At 53.6% G+C, this 22,296-nt stretch overlaps 7 protein-coding genes across 7 annotated transcripts; 3 read left to right on the top strand and 4 right to left on the bottom strand.

Moving 5' to 3' along the window:
- Positions 1–1,223: 1,223 nt before the first annotated feature.
- On the top strand, positions 1,224–3,272 carry ACET3X_003366 (uncharacterized protein; the record flags this gene model as incomplete). The annotated part of the gene is made up of 1 exon (XM_069448633.1): positions 1,224–3,272. The coding sequence occupies one exon, from the start codon at positions 1,224–1,226 to the stop codon at positions 3,270–3,272; it is 2,049 nt and encodes a 682-aa protein (XP_069309913.1).
- A 350-nt stretch (positions 3,273–3,622) lies between these two features.
- On the bottom strand, positions 3,623–5,486 carry ACET3X_003365 (uncharacterized protein; the record flags this gene model as incomplete). Its single annotated transcript, XM_069448632.1, has 2 exons — positions 3,623–5,283; positions 5,336–5,486. The coding sequence occupies 2 exons, from the start codon at positions 5,484–5,486 to the stop codon at positions 3,623–3,625; spliced, it is 1,812 nt and encodes a 603-aa protein (XP_069309912.1).
- A 738-nt stretch (positions 5,487–6,224) lies between these two features.
- ACET3X_003364 (uncharacterized protein) lies at positions 6,225–8,120 on the top strand (the record flags this gene model as incomplete). The annotated part of the gene is made up of 1 exon (XM_069448631.1): positions 6,225–8,120. The coding sequence occupies one exon, from the start codon at positions 6,225–6,227 to the stop codon at positions 8,118–8,120; it is 1,896 nt and encodes a 631-aa protein (XP_069309911.1).
- Positions 8,121–8,764: 644 nt separating this feature from the next.
- On the top strand, positions 8,765–9,962 carry ACET3X_003363 (uncharacterized protein). Its single transcript, XM_069448630.1, has one exon. It carries the CDS (start codon positions 8,933–8,935, stop codon positions 9,887–9,889), a length of 957 nt encoding a protein of 318 aa, XP_069309910.1. The 5' UTR covers positions 8,765–8,932; the 3' UTR covers positions 9,890–9,962.
- A 5,077-nt stretch (positions 9,963–15,039) lies between these two features.
- On the bottom strand, positions 15,040–16,047 carry ACET3X_003362 (uncharacterized protein; the record flags this gene model as incomplete). Its single annotated transcript, XM_069448629.1, has 1 exon — positions 15,040–16,047. The coding sequence occupies one exon, from the start codon at positions 16,045–16,047 to the stop codon at positions 15,040–15,042; it is 1,008 nt and encodes a 335-aa protein (XP_069309909.1).
- A 473-nt stretch (positions 16,048–16,520) lies between these two features.
- Positions 16,521–17,369, bottom strand: ACET3X_003361 (uncharacterized protein; the record flags this gene model as incomplete). Its single annotated transcript, XM_069448628.1, has 2 exons — positions 16,521–17,077; positions 17,153–17,369. 2 exons carry the CDS (start codon positions 17,367–17,369, stop codon positions 16,521–16,523), a joined length of 774 nt encoding a protein of 257 aa, XP_069309908.1.
- A 488-nt stretch (positions 17,370–17,857) lies between these two features.
- ACET3X_003360 (uncharacterized protein) lies at positions 17,858–22,228 on the bottom strand (the record flags this gene model as incomplete). The annotated part of the gene is made up of 2 exons (XM_069448626.1): positions 17,858–22,078; positions 22,130–22,228. 2 exons carry the CDS (start codon positions 22,226–22,228, stop codon positions 17,858–17,860), a joined length of 4,320 nt encoding a protein of 1,439 aa, XP_069309907.1.
- Positions 22,229–22,296: the final 68 nt, after the last annotated feature.

Below are 22,296 nucleotides of genomic sequence, written 5' to 3'. Positions count from 1 at the left end.
GTGAACCTCTTGAGGAGTTTGCTTCTCGGCACTTGGGGTTGCTGCTGAATGCCCCCCCTCCCCAACTGGTGATCCCCATGCAGTATCTCGAGAAATCAGGCCATGTTTATGCACAGTGGGTGCTTCCGGTACCCTTCGGAACTGGAGACGATCAGAGACATTGGTGATAGAGACCCCCAAGACCCTTTGGGGGGTCCACCTTGGCTGCCAAGTCGAGGGGTGCACGTGCATATTCGAGGGGTGCAGGGGTCACCGTGGGTAGATACGTACCTGTCTCAACGTCTCTGGTTGTGCTATAGCCCTGGATCGACTTAGTCGTTGAAATTTCGGGTGGGTACCTTCGCACCGGAGTTTTTGATGACGTTGCTGATTCGTAAATTGGGCAGTCGAAGCCAGGAACGAGGCTAGAAAGATACTGTCGGGAAGGGTGAAGCATAGTCAGCACTTGAGCCGGGCTGTGGCGATCGTCGTTGGAGTTTACTGTTTTGTCAACCACCTGGGCAAAGTACGCACCAACTTGGACATGGAGCGGTGACAGCGGAAACTCTTATTAAATATCCGTTCCGGATTCAACGCAACCTTAACTTCAAGACGGCTGTAAGCTAGAAGCCAGCCCGTGATTCTAACTTGGAGCATTTGCTCGCAAAGTTCATGCGACTCGCGGAAGTTGCCTGCACTCCAGCGTTGAGTTCGCACCAATTGCTGTCGGGCCGACTCGCAGCCCGTTCACGGCTGTAGGCACAAGTCTAACTTCAAACACTGCTCAGATTCCCTGCTCAATTTCTCTTGACTGCAGCTAGGAGAATTTTTGTACCATTCTGACTCGACCGCCTGGGATTCATGGGTGCGGGCAAGGATGCGGCCCGACGTGGAAAACAATCTTACCAAGCTCGCGGTTCAACTGGCGCACGGTGCGTCTTACCATCTGGATGTGGCAAGACGGGCCAGAGGTGTTGGGGTAGGATTAGCCGTAGGTCGCATTCGTACATTGGCAGTGACCAAAGGGGTCGATGGTTGATGATCGCAATCATCACCACGTGTACAGCGAACACCAGTGGCATTTCGTGATGACTACTCGAAGCTGACATATGCACATGGGAGTATAAGTCTTCACAGGAGAGCCCTCAGGCCTTGCTCTCCCCATCCGCTCACATCCAGTCGTTCTCTCGCTTTTGTGTATTCTTCTTCCGGCCCTATTTACTATCAACTCTAATACCGTCATCATGATTGTCTTGAAGGCTGTTGCCGTCCTCTCTTTACTCACAAACTTCGCCGCCGCAAACTTAATCGATGGCGCAGAACATACTCCTTACCGCGGGCAAAACGTCAAGCGTGCCGTGGGCGCTACCAATACCACCACTCTTGAGGATTACGAATATGTCATTGTCGGCTCTGGTGCTGGTGGTGCACCCCTGGCAGCTAGACTGGCTCTCAATGGCCACAAGGTCCTGCTCCTCGAAGCTGGCGATGACCAGACCAACACCACTCATTACAACGTACCCGTCTTGCACGCTGTTGCCAGTGAATACGAGCCGATACGGTGGGACTACTTTGTCAAGCACTTCGACGACGAAGAGGAGATGAAGAAGGACACCAAGCTTACATATGAGCTTGCTGATGGCACTCGCTACACGGGAGCCAACCCTCCTGCCGGCGCCAAACCCCTTGGTGTTCTATATCCGCGTGTAGGCTCGCTCGGCGGTTGCACCGTCCACCACGCTCTCATCACTGTGTACCCATATGAAAGTGACTGGAAGGGCATCCAGGCCATCACCGGCGATGATTCCTGGGCACCATCGAACATGCGCAAGTACTACACCCGCCTGGAGAGGGCGCGCTACCTGCCCAACAGCGTTGCTGGCCACGGATTCTCAGGCTGGCTCGAGACGTCTCTGACTGACCTGAACTTGATTGTTCAGGATCCCAAGGTCATTTCCCTCGTCCTGGCTGCTGCCACTGGTATGGGAAAGACCTTTCTCTCATCGCTCCTGACCACCGTCACGGGTCTTGGCCAGGCTCTCCTTCGCGACATCAACAACCCCGGCCCCGGCCGTGATTCCGCCGAGGGCATCTGGCAGGTCCCTCTGTCCATGAAGATCCCAGAGTACAAGCGTGCTGGCCCTATCGACTTTGTTCGCGAAGTCATGAATGCTAAGAACAGTGATGGAAGCCGCAAGTACCATCTCGACGTCCAGATCAACACTCTCGTCACCAACGTTGACTTTGACCAGTCTGGTGCAACACCCAAGGCCACTGGCGTCAGCTTCTTGACAGGAAGGTCTCTCTACGGCGCTGACCCAAGGCGCCAGTCTGGATCTGCCACTGGTACAGGAACAAAGGGCTCCGTCAAGGCCACTCGCGAGGTCATCCTCGCCGCCGGCGCTTTCAACACCCCGCAGATCATGAAGCTCTCCGGTGTTGGCCCCAAGGCCGAGCTCGAAAAGTTCGGCATCGAGGTCGTCAAGGACCTTCCAGGTGTCGGCACGAACCTCCAGGACCGCTACGAAGTCCCCGTCATTGGCCAGGCACCCAGCAAGATCTCTCTTTTGGGCGACTGCACGTTCCTCGAAGGCGACTACGACCCGTGTATCGAGAAGTGGGAGAAGGGTCTGCTCGGAATCGGAAAGGGAGTCTACGCTACCAACGGTATTGCGCTGGTCATTACAAAGAAGGCCAAGAACTCCATCAACGGAAACGCTGATCTGCTCGTCGCCGGTTGGCCCGCGTACTTCAACGGCTACTACCCCGACTACTTCGCCAACGCTACTGCTGGCCGCGACGCCTGGACTTGGCTTACTCTCAAGGCCGAGGCGCGCAACAACGCTGGTACTGTCACGCTCCGCAGCGCTGACCCCCAGGATGTTCCCGAGATTCGCAAGCGCAACTTTGCCGTTGGCGGTGACGAGGATCTCGATGCGCTTGTTGAGGGAATGAAGTACGGCCGCGAAATCTTCAATGACCTCATTCCTCTTGACGGAAAATTCACAGAGGTCTGGCCCGGAGAGAAGGTTCAGACGGACGAGCAGTGGAAAGAGTTTGCCAAGTACGAATCTTGGGGCCATCATGCTTCTTGCACGTGCCCCATTGGCTCGGACGACGACCCAAATGCTGTTCTTGACACTAACTTCAAGGTACGCGGAGTCGAGGGTCTCCGTATCGTTGACGCTTCCTCTTTCCCCAAGATCCCTGGTACTTACCTCACCCTTCCCCTGTACATGATGGCGGAAAAGGCGGCAGACGCCATCATGGCCGAGGCCAAGGCTTCCAAATAAATAGCGAGTGAGGGGACACTATAGCGTGCTGCTCAACGTCGATCTGGTGTACATAATACTTAATCAATATTACCTTTGATCTGCAACTACTCTCTGGGCCCACTGAAAACATTACCAGGGCTACTTCTTTTGAGTTTGTAACTGCCATAATCCATGCTCTTATCAGCGGCTCAGACAGCGGGTGACACGGGAGAGAGATCTACTAGGTCATAAGGGTCGAAGACGGCATCTACCCAGCAAAACTTAATCGCCGTGATAATAGCCCAGCATCTGGGATGGCCTGGAACGCCTATTGTGCTTTGAAAGCCTGACGGCAGTAAGTATGTATTACTCTGATTACTCATAAACCATCAACACATTCCCGTTAGCACGGCCATACCCGAAACATGATCCACGCTCGTGACGGCGGCTTCCTCGTCCTCCAGTAACTTGTCAATCTTGCTCTTGCTCTTGATCCTCCAGAATGCTTGTGCGCCGTCTACAAATCTCTTGCTAATGTCATCGACATCTTCTGCGGGACAAGCAGCGAAGCACAGCCTGAAGCAGTTGAAGCTGTCGCTGTCTCTGATTTCTTGGTTGGCCGCGAACATGGCACCTGGTGCTACGAGGCATAGATACGGCTTCGACGTCCAGAACACCCAAAGGGCCTTGGCAAGACGAGCGGCAGGTACTTGCTTGGCGAGTGGATGAGAGGAAAAGTCGAATCGCACCCAGACAAACATGCCGCCAAGAGGACGAACGAATGAGTACATGTTGGTCTTCTCGACCACAGCCCAGTCTTCTTCTTCGTCTACGACATCGGCGAGGCTCCTTCGGCGCCCAGCCTTGACGACTTCCTTGCCAGCGTTGAGTGCATCGCACATGGCCGACATGCGACGCTCGTAGTTTCCCCGAAGACCTTCCAGCCAGCGCACCCATCCATCGACTTTCCAGCCATTGCCATCGGCCGCACCGCCTTTTCCAGGGTCGTTTGATGACTGAGGGCCCATGAGCAACTCTGCAATCATGGACTGCACGAAACCAGAAGGCTGCTGAGTCGAAGTCTCGGTGATGCGGAGGATGCGCTCTACAAGTGCGGGCTGCGCGGTGATCCAACCAAGACGACACCCTGGAGCTACAGTCTTGGAAAATGTGTCAAGACGTACGACGCGGCCTTGGTAGTCTACGCTGAGATAGGAAGGAATCAGACTGTCGAGAAATTCGAACCCAGAAGATTTTGTGGGCTTGGGAGGGACGCTGCTGGGCGATGAAGATGGGTACTGTAGGTACCAGTATGGGTCGTCTTCGACGATGATGACGTCGTACTGGACACAAAGGGCGTAGATCTCGATCCTTCGTTGCACAGACAAAGTGCCTGATGTAGGATTTTGGCCGATAGTGACAGTGTACATGATGTGCGGTCGGCGGCCCTTGGAAAAGTCCCAGTTCTCCAAAACGTCCTGAAGACCTCCTTGTCCGTGCGCGACCATGCCCTCGTCGTCGATGGCTACGGGGGCGATGTTGAAGCCGCGGGGCTGAGCGGTCTGGATAGCGTTCATGTAGCAGTAGGTTTCGCACAACAGACCCGGCCTCTCATCGATAGGGTCATGGTCGGCTGACCACTCGTTGCTGAGTGCGGTCAATGTCTTGGAGAAGCCATCGGTAGAGCCGCAGGTCAAGATGACCTCGGGGCCGTTCTTGTACGGCACGAATGGATGTAGATTCTCCCTTGTGAACTGCCGGATGAACTGATACAGGGCGGGGTATCCCAGAGCCTGGCCATATTGTAGTGCTGACTTGAGGTCAATCATGCGAAGAGGATCTGGCACGTTGGAGTTTTTGGGTACCACCAGTCGCGACGCCGGTGGCTCCTTCTCTTTGCGCTTTGAGATGGACGTCTTCTTCAATTGGTCGGACGGAGGGTCTTCGGGAGGCGGGTCGACGGGCCTGTTTGGTGTTGGCTGCCATCGGTTCGGGTGTGCGACCTTGGCCTCGAGCGTGTCGTATGGGAAGTAGTGGTCGTTGGGCAGGCCTGTGATGCGTCAGCAATTAGTGGCGAGACAGTGGTGTACGGGCTGGCATACCTCCGGCCAATTGGGCAATGCCGGGAATGGAAAAGTACTTGTAGAATTGCTTGATCGAGGAGGCTTCGCGTGCTCTCGTGCTCCTGGACAGGAAGTGGGTGAGATCGACTGGCTCGGGGAAAGAGCTAGGATCTGAGGTGTAGGGCGCCATGGTGGGAATGTTGCCGAAATCCAATGTTCCGGAGCGTTTACCTGAGCGTGTATCTAGACGCGTCGAAAAGCAACAACACGTCGTTCCAACTCGAACAAACAATCAGGTCCACAGAGGTAAAAGGCAGTCAACAAAGATGGAGTCGCTCGGACACCCGTAGCAAATGGTCCGAGGGCCCGATAAGGGCGCTGATTAGAAATGCCAGCTGCCAGCTAACAGTGACCTCACCATCAAACGGGACGCCGCATGAGACGCCTAGACCCCGTTGAGCTACGTTGGGCCACACGTGGGAGCATCTGGGGAAGCCATCTGGACCTGCTCGAGACAACATCAGCCGCCATCTCCCCAGCCCCATAGAGACGCAGCAGGCTGCACACGATGTTCTGCCTGTGGCCCCGCGGACACTGAATACGCCGTACTCGAGCGCCGCCTAGCGTGTTAGCGCCGTGAAGCCGGAATGTGGGAACTCCACAGGCCTGCATCATGCAGGTCCCGGAGCTCCCCAGAGCTCTTTCCTGGCTGCTATACTTTCGCCTCAGCACTTTTAAACATCTCTTCACATAACCCCATGCATAGCTATCTTGATTTATTCTAGCCAAGCAGTCTTTCATCGTCTTCCGCCTTTGCGCCCCTCCCTATCGATAAGCATCTGTCAAGCCTCGGCGCATCGTCATCCCATTCGCTACCAAACTGTCGTCCCCAACGCGTTCGCGCCACGAACTGGCGTCCCTCTACCACATGGAGCCACGAGAAAGCCTCGACGACGAGGGCGCGCCTCCCCAAGCATACCGCGACGACGAGACTGCGAATGCCTCTTCTGCCGAGCCTGCCGACGTTCCCGCCACCTCCGAGACATCCGGCGACGACTACTACAGCCCGCAAGAGCCCTACTACGCCAGTAAATACATTCCACCCCGGTTGCAGCGCATATGGAACAATGCTGTCGTATGGGTCAAGGGTCCTCAGCCACCGCGACCGTGGAAGATACACCCCTTCTTTCCCAAGATCCAGACTGCGCCGATCCAGTTACTGAACAGCTACTTCCCGCAACGGAGACAGAAGATTGCCCTGTTGGTCTTTTTCTACTTCTGCTGGCTCCTTACCTTTGGACTGGTCCTGCATCGTAGCGCCTTCGCAGCAGACATACCAGGATACGGAAGCCCGGTGCGCATACGGTGTACGGATCGCTTCTGGAGCGATGGCAACGGCTGCGGGCTCAATGGGCATCTCTGCCGGCCCTTTGAGAACAGCACCATGCCGTTCCGTTGCCCGGCAAACTGCAAGCGCGTGCAGTTGCTGAATCCACATGCTGTTGGTGACCAGAACGTAAACTACCGTCCACTCGTCATTGGTGGACCCACCGACGAGGAAGAGACACTGGAGAACACATACTACCGTGCCGACTCTTTCATCTGCGGAGCGGCTATCCATGCTGGCTTTATAAACGACGCATCCGGTGGCTGCGGAGTTGTCGCGCAGGTGGGTGAGAAGACCGATTACCCCAGCGTGAACAGGAGGCATATCAAGAGTATTGGCTTTGACTCTTACTTCCCACGCTCCTTTTCCTTCCTGTCTGGCACTCAAGCCAAATGTCGCGACCTGCGATGGCCATTACTAGGCGTGTCGCTGACTTTTACCATTCTGTTGTCCTTGTTCACGACGTCGCCACCCGTCTTTTTCTCCTCCATCTTCATCGCTGTCTTCTTCCACGTCGCGCTTGCGTCAGACCCACCAAACCTTACCGACTACTATTCCATCATCAGTATAGCCTTGGCGCGCTTCCTTCCGGCATCATTTTGCATGTATGCCGTCTACCGATTTGCGGTGCGTCGCCAATTGCAGCGTCTCCACGCACAGGTCGAGAAAACTATCCTGTGGCTTGGAGGATGCTGGATCGGCGCTTTGAACAACTACACGTTTGACAAGATTCCCATCGAGCGCCTCACACCGCACGACATCAAGAATCAGCCAGGTGCCATCCCAGCGCTCATCATCATCGTCCTTGTTTTGTTCACCATCGCTCTGGGCCAAGCATGGTCGTTCCGTGTCGAGGGTCGCCTGCCGCGCTACCTCGCCATCTATGGTGCCCTGGTTGCGGGCATCCTTGCGCTTGTTGCCATTCCAAAGATGAATGTTCGCATCCACCACTATATCCTCGGCTTGCTCCTTGTTCCTGGTACATCCATGCAAACACGCCCCTCTCTGCTTTTCCAAGGCATCTTGATCGGCCTTTTCATCAATGGCACAGCACGGTGGGGCTTCGCCAGCATCCTTGAAACACCTAGTGCACTACGTGGCGACGCACCTATAGGCACCTTGCTTCCTATCATTACTGCGCCAATCATCCACAATAACCTGAACATTCATCATTTGAGACCGAACATTACCTTTGATTGGCACTTCCCTTTTCCTGAGCCCTATGACGGGATGAGCATCCTGGTCAACGATGTGGAAAGGTACCATGAATACGCTGACCGCATGGAGGAAAGCTGGACTTGGACGAGACACATGGAAGGTGTCAATGAGTATTTCCGCTTTGCATACTTGAAAGGCGGAGGAAGAGGCGACTACACGAAAGCGGGAGTTTGGAGAGCGGACGGTGGTTGGACGGAGATGGCTTCCGGACCATCTTGATGCTTGCAGAGTGTATGAATCTGGTTGGGTATCGCATTGCATCGCATTGTCTAGTTTGGATAAGATAAGACGACCACACTTTCTGAAAGATTCTGCAGTGTTCCACTGCTTTGAGCATCACGAAAGGCCAGCTTGCAGTCACGTTCACTAATCGTCCGCCGTTCTGGGCTTTTTCGACCGTCGCCCGGAAACGCGCTAGTCCAGAAAGGACTTAGTTTAATCTACGCGCCTACCATAGTAGGGCCTTTAACATCGCTGTCACGTATTCAAGAGGCTCGCTTTTTCGCATCCGCCTCGTATGGTCATGTCTCTTATTCGTCTCCGATGTGTGTGAAGTGAATGAACAATACGTAATCGGCGTTGATGGCATCGTCGTATGCGCATGAGCAAACGATCTTCCAAGATTGGCAATAGATGGCGCAATGTCTGCGGAGGAGGGGTTAAGCGGGTATAAGTGGGCCTGCCTTTGTCGTGGTTGCCCCTTGTATTGTGGGCATCAATGGACGATTAGTCTTGGGAAGCATTTGTAATGCGAAGGTTGGTCCGCTCCGAAGGGTGCGAGAGCGGGGCATTAATTAGGGCAATGCTTGTTCAAGCATGTATATAAGTAGAAGAAGGGTCGCCGTTGGGAAACCATCACCAGCAATCGGACCGCAACTTTTTCCACTACATTATCGAGCAGGAACAGCAACATCATAGCGTGTGCTGTCCCCGCTATCAGAACCATAACAAAACCAAAGCCTACGACGCCTTCAAATCTCCCATAAACCCTCACAATACGCTTTTCACATCGAAAACTGCCAAACTTCACCATGGTCAAGTCAATTTTCGGCGGAGCTTCGCTCGCAACCTTTGGCTACTTCAACACACCAGAAGAAAGCGCCAAACTCGCCGATGTGCTGCTCGCCAATGGCGTCAAGAACATTGACACTGCTCGTGCCTACTCCGGATCAGAGGCCGTCATTAGCCAGCTAGAGAAGCGCAAAGAATTCACCATCGACAACAAGCTTCCGGGCGGCTTTGGCCCACCTGGCGGAGTCTCAAAGGAAAATGTGATCAAGGACACCCAGGACTCTCTCGAGACCACCAAAATCGACCAATTCGACATCTTCTACATCCATGCACCGGACCCAACCGTCCCCTTTGAGGAGACCCTAGCCGGTATCAACGAAGCATACAAGAAGGGCATCTTCCGCCGTTTCGGTCTCAGCAACTTCTCAGCCGAGCAAGTACAGCAAGTCTACGACATTGCCAAGGCCAAGGGCTACCCTCTGCCCCAAGTCTACCAGGGTAACTACAACCCCGTTGCCCGCCACCTGGAGACCCAGCTCTTCCCCACCCTGCGCAAGCTCGGCATCCACTTCTACGCCTACTCCCCGCTCGCTGGCAGTTTCCTCGTAAAGACCGCCGCAGATCTGGACGCAGGCGCGGGACGCTTCAACGACCGGGTTCTGGGCAATATTTACGGAAAGCTTTACGACAACGAGACTATGCGCAAGGCGCTTCTCAAGTGGAACGAGATTGCGGAGAAGGAGAATGTTCCCAAGGCGGAGCTGGCATACCGTTGGGTCGCATATCACAGTGCGCTGCAGGGAGATGAGGATGGTATTATTTTCGGTGCGAGCAAGCTTAGCCAGGCGGAACAGACGGCTAAGAGCTTGAAGGCGGGTAAACTTAGCGATGAGGCGGTCAAGGCTATTGATGAGATTTGGGAGAGCGTCAAGGAGGTTGCTCCTATTGATAACTACCACGGTGTTGCTAAGAAGTAGTGGGTTTTGATATGAGCGGATGGAATGTTAGTATAATGAAATTACGAAATAAGAATATGTTACAATTTACTGCGAATGGTTTGACCTGATATTGTGAGCCTCGATCGTAAGGTCTTTCTTAAACGTCGCTTCTGTATCCCTCTTGATTTAGGCAACTATTTTTTCTACTTCGTAAGACCAATGCGGGTTCTCAGGGTCAGTGCTAGCTTGCGATTGCTTTCTCTCGGTTCTTTGCTGCTCACCACGGACCTTCATGCTGAGACGATATCAACTCGACTAAAGTCAGTAACCATATTTCTCCCCGCTGCATCTACTCAACCGCTCACTCAAGACTGACGCTGACAATGGCTATACCGGAAGACACCACACCAACCCCGAGCCAAGACATGGTCGCGGCCACACTCTACACTCGTCCCATCACCTCCACTCAGCCACCGTAACCCCAAACCAGTATCTAAGGTTCCCAAGAGATGTCTTCTCCATCTTCCACAGGGCGTGATGGTCACATGGCAAAGTTGGAGGGCAACTCCACCAAAGCTGCTATTGTCATTGATCTAGACAAACTCGCTTTCCTGGACCTTCCGGCAGAACTGCGTTTCATGATCTATGCATACTTCACACCCGAAGATCAGTATATCTTTCCCTCCAACAGTCCAGCATATGACTGCTTGCTACGCACCTGCAAGCAGATTCGGAAAGAAGCACAAAAGGAAATCCAAAAGGCGGCCGACAAGTACTATCGCGCTTATGAAGCGAGGTGGTTGCTTCAACAAGCTTCCGCATGAAGGTAGAACCCATCATCGACCCTGGAAAAATTGTCGTCGTCCTTTCAGGACATCCTTTCACAACCGACGCCCTGAATGAATGGGGAATTAACAGGAACGGTCCCAGCATACACACCCCGCTCGCTTTTCTCAATCTCAAACGTCTCACTTTCAAAATCTCCGTCGATGCAAGTGTGCCGACATCTGGCATCCATGGTCGCTTCACTGCATACTGGGCCGTATTTCGGCTACTGATGTCCATCTTCAGATCCAACCCCCAAGCACAGCGGGTCTATTTCCATCGGGGTACCAGTATGTCTCGTTACTCCAATAGGGACTTTTGGATTCTGTGTGAGGTAACATCGGAACAATGGAGGCTATACAGGGAGCAAGAGGAGGTGGATGCAAGATACCAGTGGTCGTTAACGACCAATGTAGACGACAGCTCGGACACTGTTCATGGGATTTGGATCGATCTTATTACGGGGTACGTTGATTGCTAGCATACCGGATTACCGCCTTCGAACACCAAGCACAGATGAATCATGCGGGAAGACCGAAACCGATACGGTGCAGGAAATGAAGGATTGACGCATGATTATGTATGGAGACAGAGTGTTATCTCGTATGTCTCGCCTGAAGCACAACGCAAATCAACCACTTTTGCATGTTTAACAGAAGGTACTCTTGAGTCTGAGCATTGTATCCCTGGTAGCGTACTGGTCGAGGAATATGTCAAATTGCCCAACGCCCATGGGAAGAATAGGCCTCAGCCCACCACCTTCTATCTTACACACGGCTAGCTCCAATCAAACCGATAGCAAGTCATATATCCCTAGATCAACTCACCGCAAGCAGAAAAGACTCAACTCATCGCTCACCACTCGCCACTCCCAACCCAGCTCTTTACCTTTTCAGGACCGTAATCCCCGGAGTGTTTGGCTTAGACCTCTTCTTCTTTTTGGCCTCCATCGGTGCAGTCTTCGCCTTCTTCCTCGACTGCATCTCATTAGGCTTCGCCGTCGTACCCCTCTTAGTCCCCTTGCCCTTTGCCTCTTCAGCCTTTGCCCCGCCCCTCGGCCCCCTCTTAACACCCTTATCCGCCCTGGCAGCCTTGACTTCCGGTTCCGGCCTGAACAATCCATGATCCTTGATGTAAAAGATCAAATCCAACGCCAAGTCACAGAATTCCTGCGTGCCCCTGATGAGCTGCAGTGCTTTCTTCTTGCTCTCCAATCCAGCTCTATACCGATCCACGACCGCAAAGAAGATCTCGTTGGTATCCGCATCGACCGCGTCACGCATACGCTCGTAGTCCGCGTCGCTGCGGTTATGCTCTGTGTGAAAATGTCCGCGTCCCGTGCCAAACTCGTCGCCGATCTCGTATTGCACGTATGCTTCTATTACCATGACGGCAATGGTGTGGAAGTTGAGGAGGGCAATGGCAGGTTCCGGGTCTGGGTTTGGAAGCGCGCGTTGGTTCGGGATGAAGACGTTCATTAGGAGATGGACTTCGTCGTCGGCGTGGTCTGGCGAGAGGAGGATTTCTTCGCGGACGAGGCCGGGTAGGGAGACTTTGGCGCTGGGAATGTCTTCGCCTTTTGCGAGGGGCTGGCGCTGGACTTCGTATTGGGGAAGGGTCCAGTCGATTTCTTCGGCGTTTTCCGAGGAAGGGGAGGCGTTGTTGGGAGGAGCGGAGGAGGATGGTATCGGTTGGGAAATGGGTTGGGACTTGCGTACTTGGTCCTTGCTGGCCTTGGGTGTAGCACCATTTGGCTTGGATACGCTTGCGATGAACTCAACACTAGAATCATCGTCTTGTTGTGAATGCTGAGCAGCGCCATTGGATGCTATAGGTAGATGTGATGCACCGATGACAGAATCACGACTGCTAGTGACTGATGGGTGACGCTTCACTCGGCTCCGAAGAGGCTCATCGTCATCGGAAGCATCGCCTTCGTCGCCACAGTTGTTATCATCCGACATCTTCGTCCTCATATTTTGGGGGCCCTGAGAGACATGCTGTCCTAGCATCCAGCTGTTAAAATCAGGAGGCGCTGAAGCTTTTGCTGTACTCTTGTATAATGATGCTGGATTGATGCTAAAAGACATGTTTGGTGGCACTTGACTGTAGGTGATTGTGGGTAGAGTCGAATACTGAAACCCTGTGCTATTGAGTCCGTTTTCAACCTGCTGGTTGCTGAACTGAGGTGCGCGGGGATAGGTCAGAGGCCCTGTGACAAACGATGGGGGTACGGTCGATTGCCTCCGGGGATAGCCGAAACCATAAGGTGACTGTTGCGACCGCTCTTCGTTCTGTTTCCTCAAGTCCTCTAGCTGCTGCTTTCGCTCCTCGATCTGTGCCTGAAGCTGTTGCCGGCGATCAAAGTCAGGACCGAAATTGGGCTGGTTGTATTGACCGGAAGGCTGTTGCGAGACATGACGCGGTTGCGGTGCTTGAGGCTGTGAGAAACCTTTCCAGGTGATGGCGTGAGTCGAGATGGGTGAGTTCTTGTAATGAGGTGAAGATGACTTGTTGGTGAAGTGAATCGGATCCGAAAAGTCAGGTTGAGGCTGACTCCATATATCCTGGGCGCCGAGCTCAGATCGACCAGTATTGGATATCTGCGGGAATTGCTCAACCTGGTCTTGTCGCTGTACGTTCATTTGATCAAATGTGAAGCCTGATGATGCAAGTAGATAGTCGACAGTCGGCTGGTTCTTGTGATCTTTGTTGACCACGCCTGATGACCACTCATTCAAATCGATCTCATCAGGCATGTTGTCGCCGTCATCCAATGCCGTGTTGTCATCACGAGCAGCCTCTGGTAATGCGCTCTCGCTCTGCTCATGGCCACCGCCCACGTCATCAACACAACGCTCGTCAATAGTCATAGACTCTTGCAGCTTTCCAGGTTGAAGGGCAGCGGCCCGGGCGCCAGCGATATCCAGAGGCTTGTTGACGATGTCGTCGTTGCCCGGAACGCGCATAGCTTGGTCACCAACACGAGCAGCAACACCCATCTGATCCCTAACGATACCTTGGGCAAGATGATCGACCTCTTGACGCACGGCGTGATCAGGCTCATGCTTGATGATACTGACCTGGCCCAACTCTTCTGTGGGCTCATTCAGAGGCTCTAGAGCCAAAGCTCCATCATCGCCACTCTTCTCGATCTCGATCTGCGGGCCGATCGCCTCCGAATTCGGGGATGCAATGTGTTGACGCTCTCGAGCATGTTGCTTGACGACAGGGCTTCCGCTGGAAGGGCTGGGAATGACTCTCGAAGTTGCGTCAAGCTTCAAGCCAGTAGAAGTGCCATCAGCGGACCTCGGGTGGACTGGCGAAGAGGATGTGGTAGTGTTCTTGGTGTTGGTCTTGTACTTGAGCTTGACCACGAGCTGCTCTTTCTGCCCTATACTAGACTCTTCTCCAGGAATTGAGGCTTTGTCTGCTTTAGCCGCGATAACAGAGTATTGATTTTTCAGTATTCCGTTTTCGTTGGCGTCGCACTCTTGGTCCGCGCTATCCTTGGGTCCTTGAATGAGCGGATCCTCCTGATGCGCTTCATTCTCAAGTTTCTGAATCTCATCATGTACTTGAACCGGATCTGGAGAGGGCTGTTGCAAAGCGCCGACGGCAAGTTGAGTGTCTGGTGGGGTATTATCGCCCGCGACGTCCATGGTGTCTGGTTTTGACGCAGTGTCGTGGAGGTGCAGTTCTCCGTTTATACTCAAAGTCGTAGCGGAAAAGCAACCTCAGCGTCGCAGTAGTTTCTTGCTCGCCGGATCTTGAATCTTTGCCAATTTGCAAATATCAAAAGTTGGTGTGTGTGTGGTAAGTAGGGGGGACTGTAAGACTCTTTTTCCCTGTGGGCACGCAGTAGGGGCTTTATATAGTGCCCAATGACCAGTACTTATATACACCCGCCTTTACCTGAAGACGCAAAAAAAGCGCTCTCTTACCTCTACACTGATACCCGCACGTTTGAATTGCAGGCCAAAATCCAGAGGCGCCAACAGGAGACGGGATCTTGAGCACAAGACTGATAACTGCGACTGCGAGTGGAGCCTGTATCATCATGAGGACAGACCGCCAATACCGGTGAGAGAGATACTGCGCTCTAAACTCGCTGTAGCGGAACCAGTGTGATTTTGTTGACCTTGCAATGCTGTAATCGCATCAGGCGGAATGACGACAACAGAATGCATAGCGAAAACTATGAGAAAGTGAGCATACCTGATACTGTCTAGTAGTATCGAAGACTGACCGACGTTGCATGATCAGCGGTATTCAGACGGGTATCTATTGCTCTCTACATCCTGAATGTTATCTCTTCCATCTCTTCATTCTCTCCATCCCTACAAACCAACTCTCCCCCTTCCTCACTGAATCCTCCCAATGTCCCCCTTCAACCTCTTCACGAACCCGTCAAAAAGCGGCGCCAACGAACAATCCCGATACTTGTCCACAAAAAGGCCATCCTTGCTCTTCAACGCCGCAACCTCTTCAGTATCCATCTCCTTGCCTTGCAACACCGTGCCCTTGGGATACACCGGCCTCGTCCCACTTTCGACCAATTCGACAAACGCTGGGTCAATGGGCACAGAACCCAAGAACGGGACCTCGAATTCAGCTGCCATGACCGCCCCGCCGCCCTTGCTGAAGACATTTGTGCATTCCGAACAGTTTGGACAGACGAATCCGGCCATGTTTTCTACTACGCCGAGAACTCTGATGCCAGTCTTCTTACAAAAGTTGAGTTCCTTCTTCACGTCGCTGACGCTAATCGCCTGAGGGGTCGTCACGACAACAGCGCCGGTCAGGAAAGGAACGTGCGGGTTAAGAGCAGGCGAGGGCGTGGTGTTTTTCAAAAGCGTTTCGAGGAGAGAGATGTGTTCGTCGGAGGTACCCGGCGGCGTATCGATGAGTAGGAAATCGAGCGGTGGCCAGAGGACGTCGGTGAGGAACTGGCGAACCATGGCTGTCTTCTTGGGACCGCGCCAGATTACAGCATCGGAGCGCGAGGGCAAGATGAAGCCAAGTGACATGCAGGATAACGGTCCAATTTTCTGGCCATGTGCAGCCGCCTCTCCTCCTTCTTTTTGCTCTGTGGTGCTTCCATTCTCTCCGTCCACTCTCTCATGTGTAGCCAATGTCTGCTCACCGTGCACATCAACCGGTATCCAGCCGCCAGGCGCCTGCCTTACTTTTGCATTTTCGATTCCAAAGAAGCGCGGTATGCTCGGGCCCGTCAAGTCGATATCCAGGACACCGACCGAGTGTCCTTGTAGCGATAGTGTGAGGGCGAGTTGGGTAGTGACGCTTGATTTGCCGACTCCGCCTTTGCCGGAGAGCACGAGAAGGATGTTCCGTATGTTTTCGAGAGGCATCGCGGAATTGGGGTTTGGCGTGCGTGGGTTGGCGCAAGCAGTGGGAGAATTGGTGGGGGTTGCGTCAGCGCAGGTCGATGGGATGCACTTTGTATGGCAGTGGTGAATAAAGGACTGTCCTTGCGGAGTTGTGCTGTTAATCTGGAGCGTATTCGGATGGGCGAGAGGAGGAGTGGGGTTGGTGATACGGCGGATGGCGCATAGTGTGAGGTGGTTGAGGGTTGTGGAGCGCGCTTTGAAATCCGACGACGAGAAAGTGGCGGTTTGCGGCGAGATCGGAGGTCCGGCCTTGACCCGAGCATGTACCAATACATCTACCCACAGCATTCTGTTGTTTGTAATCGAAGATGCAGCGATTGCTCTGTATAGCTAATATGACGCAAACCAGCGAAAAAATATCCCTATTGGTACCAACATAACCACCCTTTTAGATTCATGCTCCCCTCAGGGCATATATTGCCTAAATGCCGTTTCTAAGTGACGGCTTTCCTCAGCGGCACCTCCTCGCCAACCACCAACCTGTAACCCTCGGCGCCCTTCTCAGTCTCCAGATCCTTGGGCTTCGCCGCCTTGGCACCAACCTCGGGGAAGACAAACGCCTTGCTCCTGCCTCCCTCCAGACCCTGCCATGCGCCAATGGTGTTCCAGTTCGTCCAGGTCAACGCGCCAACCCATGGCTGCACGTTCCATCCTAGCTCCAACGTGACATCCGTCCTGTTGCCCAGCTTGCCAGTGATATCCGTGATTTTGTACTTGGGCTTGTTGTTCTCGAGGTGCAGTTCACCGATGGGGTAGGGCGACGTCGTCTTTGACTTGGACACAGCGCGCTTCTTGGCGGATTGCTTGGGCAGCTTCGACTTCTTCTCCGGGTGGGTAAAGTAGCCCGTGTGCCAGGGCGCCGACTTGGACGCGAGGATGGCGTCCCAGATGATGGCTTCGGACGGCGGTTCAGAGGCGCGGGTCGAGGGGTAGACGGCTTTGAGGTAGACGAAGACTTGCTTCGTGTTCCAGTTGAAGAGCGAGCTGAGATCTGTGCATCCGAGAGTTAGTCCTGCTATTCCAATGCATAGTCGTAGCACTGTTGCGATCCGTGTGAGAGACATACCAGCGTCGAGGTCGAACTTGATATGCGCATACTCCTCCCTCTTGGGCGAGTAGTAGTGCGGCCGCCCCATGACTAGCTGTACATTCTGCAGCGATATGCTGGCCTTCGGGTTCTGTGGGGAGACGAAGCTACTCAGTGCGATGACGCTCGCGACTGTGAAAGCGACCGTGGTAAAGAAGCCGAAGACATTCTGTAGACGCACAAGCGTCGAGTGCATTGTAGAGGTGGAAGATGAGCGCAGAGCCCTATCTTTGAACGTTTGTCGGCTAGAAGAGGAAGAGAAGCTCGTTGCAAGCGGGCGTGGGCGTTTAGCTTTCCCTGGTCCTAACACGTATCTGGACTGTCGCGCGGAGGTCGGAGCTCAGCCCTACGAAACCAGGGTCCACCCATTCCACCCTAGTACAGCATCTCCACGGTTAGCATCTGGCCTTGCACGATTGAAGACTGCCATATGTGATCGCTATACGTGGTGTTTTATTTTCAATCGCTACAGGCCGTCTGACATGGCCATCTACCTGCGCACTAGCTATCCTACACCATCTTCCCCTAAATCATCTTGCGCTCTATTCAACCGTGTATCTACGGGTATCATCTATGCATTTCCCAGGTCATGTTCGAGCTGAACGCCGCAACGCCACGCTAACATGCTTTGTGAAACGCTCAAACAATCCGAAATTCAAGTTGACATGTACTGCGAGGAAGCGTCTACTGGGCAGCAGGTGGTGCGCCGCCCCGCGGTCCTCCGCGTCCACGGAAGCCGCCACGACCACGGCCTCGTCCTCTGCCACCTCGTCCACCGTCTAGATTTGCCGGCGGTGGTACGTTCGAGTAGTTGCGCGGCTGGAAGTTCGGGTTGTTGGGCACAACTCCTTCCGTGGGATCAGTGTTGTCAATGACGGTGAAGCCTCCCCGGCCTTTGTGACCCCCTCCTCGTCCACGCGGAACAAAATCAGCAGAGCCGCCTCGCAGGTTGCCGCGAGCGTTGTTACCGTTGGGAGTTTGGCTCTGCTCTTGAGACGCGTGGCCATTTGCTTGTCCACCACGGGGAGCGATTCCGCCCCGGCCGCCACGACCACCACGAGGTGGTCCGCCATGAATCGGTAGCGTCTGCTGCTGTCCTTGCTGCGGTCCAGAGCTTTGACGTGGTGCCATGCCTCCGCCACGTCCATTCACACCTCCGAAAGCTCCTCGGTATGAACCACGCAGAGGTGGTGGCGTACCCGCTGGAACTAGCCCAGGGCCTCCAGGAGCACCGAAGCGAGGCATGCTGTACGAAGTGGGTGCTTGTTGTGGACGCCTGGCGGCAGCAGCACTGGAATAATGCACGACCTGCTGATCCGTCATGTTCAAAACGGCAGTGGCTGGCACAGTAGATCCTCTGAACGGAGAGCAACGGTCGCCAAGAGATGTACCGCTCATAAAGGTAGCATCGAATACAACATCGAGCAAGAGAACACGCGCAGTGCGGGTTTTGCCAACAACGGTACCTGACGATCCGATAGGGACCCTTCCAGAATCTTGAACATAGACAATGCGATCGCCAATACTGAAGTTCTGGTGTCCCAATCGTTGCTCTGCATCAGAAGGCTTCAGCAGAGCCACACGGGGCACCTTCGTGACGGTCTTGGGCTCAACATCTTGGGTGAGTGGAAAGTTGGCATCAGCGGCTGCCTCGATGAGCTTGACTGTGTCCGAGTCGAGCTGCTCAGCGTCCAAGGGTACCTTCTCAAAGTTCTTTGTCTGGACACTCTTGAGCCAGGCTCCAATCTCCTTGACCTTCTGCTTCGCAACTTCGGGAGGATAAAAGTCCGTGTCTTCCCAGCCATCACCTGTCGGATTGTTGATAATGGCGGCGACGAACTCTGGGAACTTGATCATGTACTGAGCCAAGAGTTCCATGGCCTTCTGGCTATACTCCCATCCGTTGGCTGACTTGCGAGAGTAGCCCAACACCTTGAGCTTCTTCGCTTCGAACTTGAGATTCAGACCGAGGTTGAGCTTGAGACCGCTGGAGTTGACATTGAATGAGGACGTGAGCTTTGACAATGCAAGCGGTGGCATGTTCAGCTGTCTTGCCACAACGTAGGATGGAATATAGGGCGTAGCCCTTTCTGCCATGCTGACAACTTCACGTCCAAAGGGTGGCTCTTGCTTCTTTAGCTTGGCGACCATGATTGTAGCCTTATTGTCGGCATGGCCCATCACTTGCAAGGGACGACCGTAGGCGTAGTCTCCGAGGTAGAACGCTCGAGCCCCCTCAGGGAACTCTTCTTCAATAGAAAGCGCCTCTTTCTCTATGAAGCGAGGATCTTCGCTGATAACGTCGTCTACGACTGTTTGCGTCGCATACTCCGCTTGTAGCCCGGCTACCTCACCGTACTCCTTGGTAGTAGCGCCTTCGTCGGTCTTCCTGAGTCCCTTGAGCATTTCTACGTGCACGAGTGACTCAATCTCTCCGATATTGATACCGAGACGCTTGCTGTATTGACTTTCGATGCGGTTCGCGGTCTTCTTCCAGTTGGAAATCTCTTGCGGTCCATGGGGAATAGCAACAGGCGCAGGAGAATCGCCGCTCTCCGGCAGAACGTAATCGAACAATTCGTCCGATACCTTTACTACCTTTGCTTCATGCAAGAATGGGTAGCCAACATGAACTGCCTTGCCGAGTTTTGCTTGTGCGTGCGAGACAGACTGGCGTGGCTCCGTGTCTAGCAGTGTAATGACCATGCTCTCGTTGCGGCTGTCTTGTTGGAACACATTAACGCCTGCAAACTCAAGCTTGCCATGAAACGGCAAAGTCTTCAAGCTGGGAAAGCCGGCCAATGCCTCAGCACCTAGTTTGACGCCGTCCATAAGGCCAATGTAGTATTCCAGTCCGTCCATAGTAGGCAGATCGAATATGTTCTCAATGCACTTGCAGTGGGGAAGGTCCGGGAATACACCTGGCAGAGATGACTGGTAGACGAAATCCAAATCTTTAGCGTAAGTGAACTTTAACGAAACACCAAATGAATTGCGCTGCTTCTCGTCTGGCGTCAGATCCTTTTCCTTGGTTGCCATGGCCTTGAGCAGACGATCTTCCTCGATGAATGGAATCTTGACGACAGCTTCCCAGTCCTGCTTCTTTCCGTTCATGTCGAGAGTAAAGTCTCGGGGATAGAAGTCGATGATCGGAGAGTCCTCACTCGTCATGAGGGGATGGTAGGCTTTTGGTACGATGCTCTTACTGCGGTCAGGCAGGACACCCATCAATTGCTGGAACGGCTTGAACGGCTGTCCAAGTTTGAAGTTGATGTCCGCCTTCAGACCTCGCTTGACATCGGAAATCATAGGCGAGTAGTGGTAGCCATAATACCATGGCCATGACGCTACTCCACGGTAGTAGTAAAAGAGAACCCACTGCAATCCTTGGACGTAGTTCTCTGTCAGTTTGCGGAGCTCCTCCTCATTGCTGCGGTCCCAGTCGAACTTGCTCTTGTAGTAGTCATTCTTCCATGCGTCAAACTTCTCGTCGTATTTCTTCTGCATCTCCGATTGGGCGTCCTCAGGCGAGATGTCAACAATCTTTGCCTGTTCGTACTTTTGTACAACGCGTACAATCGCTTTCGTGGATTCGTCATCCATCTCATCCTCTTCATCCGAGTCGCCTTCAACTAGCTTAGGTGGAGGTGTAACCTGAATGTGACGATCGCCGTCGTCATTTTGGACGGTCTTCCAGGGGAGATGCAGCTTGTCAGCCAGCTCCTGGACGAACTTTCGGTCCTCTGCGTTGAGAGATACTGGAAGGTCCAACGGGGCTTGGTCTTTCTTTTCCATGTAATTACCCAGCCAGCTCTTGACCTTGGAGAACAGTTCCTTCTGCTGCGTAGTCATGACAACCGTGCCTCGTTTCGCCGTTTTGGCCATTACATCCTCCTTTCCAAGCTTCTTGCCCTTGAACCAAGCAGCATCGGCATTCTCTGATTCAAAGTGACGGTATTCGATGTTTGAGAGTTCATCCAACAAGATAGCCAAGCGCTCCATGTTGATGACACCCTCCTCGTTGATGTATCCTTTACCCTTGGGTAGGACAGTCTTGTAGACGTTGAACATGAGGGCCAAGGCGCCCTCGTTGATATGCAAATGCGGAAGATTAGGAAGGAAATCGTTACCAACAAAGAAAGCCATAAGAATGAAATCGTCAATAACACGCTCCATGTCGAATGGGAAGCTGAGAGCACCGGGCTCTTCCAGCTCCTGGAACTCAAGCTCCAGGTATTCTCGAACAATGCTAAGATGCATAAGGTAGAAGTTTTGGTGTTCCAACTCCTTGGACTTGGTTTGGCTCTGACGGCCAAACGTCACCTCTTCTCGCAGCAAGCTGAAGTGGGGGTCGTGGCTGAGCAGACCCAACATGATGAGGTCGGCATCGAGACCGTACAGGCAGTGGCGGCGGTTCGGGTCGTACCCCGGCTGTGCCTTGGCCTGACGGATGTACTCCATGACCTTGTGTTCTCCCTCTCCGGGGACCTCGTGACCAGACAGCACGACTTCCACGCCCTGCCAGTCTATGTCCTCGGAGACCTTCTTGTTGATGAAGTACTTGAGCTGCTGCGTGAGCTTCGCCATGAAGGCAGTGCCTGGCGTAATGCAATTGCTGTCGAACGCTTCCTCGGTCGGCATCTCTACGCCTTCGCGGATAGCCTTCTCCCGAGCCTTTTCAGTATCAAGAGCGGTTCGGAAGCGTCGCGCACGCTGCTGGTTCATCTTGGCGCGCGGGGCGACACCGTCGATGGCCATGAAGAAGAGCTGCTTGGGCTTAATCTTGCCAAACAAATGCTCGATGTAGTTGAAGATGGAAATGAACATCTGGTCTTCGGACTTGCGCGCGGTGACGCTGTCGGAATCGTTGTGGGTGCAGTTGTGGATAATACCGTTCATGTCGAGCTGTGGCTGTCAGCTAACTATGCGCATCCAATGCGACACAAGAGGACTTACGTAGAGACAGTCGAATTCGGGAATGCGGTTCTCAGCGATGAGCTGCGATATGCCCGGATACCTTTCGGACATCCATCGAAAGAACTTTGGGACACCCATGGCTGCTACTGCGTAGGAATGGCTGAGGATAGGCTCTAAATTGTGTACGAGTGGGGGGGGTGAGAGTC

Source organism: Alternaria dauci, chromosome 2 (assembly GCF_042100115.1).
Source record: "Alternaria dauci strain A2016 chromosome 2, whole genome shotgun sequence".
Taxonomy (NCBI): Eukaryota; Fungi; Ascomycota; class Dothideomycetes; order Pleosporales; family Pleosporaceae; genus Alternaria; species Alternaria dauci.
Note: the sequence above shows the minus strand (reverse complement) of the source record. Positions and strands in the feature narration are given on the sequence as shown.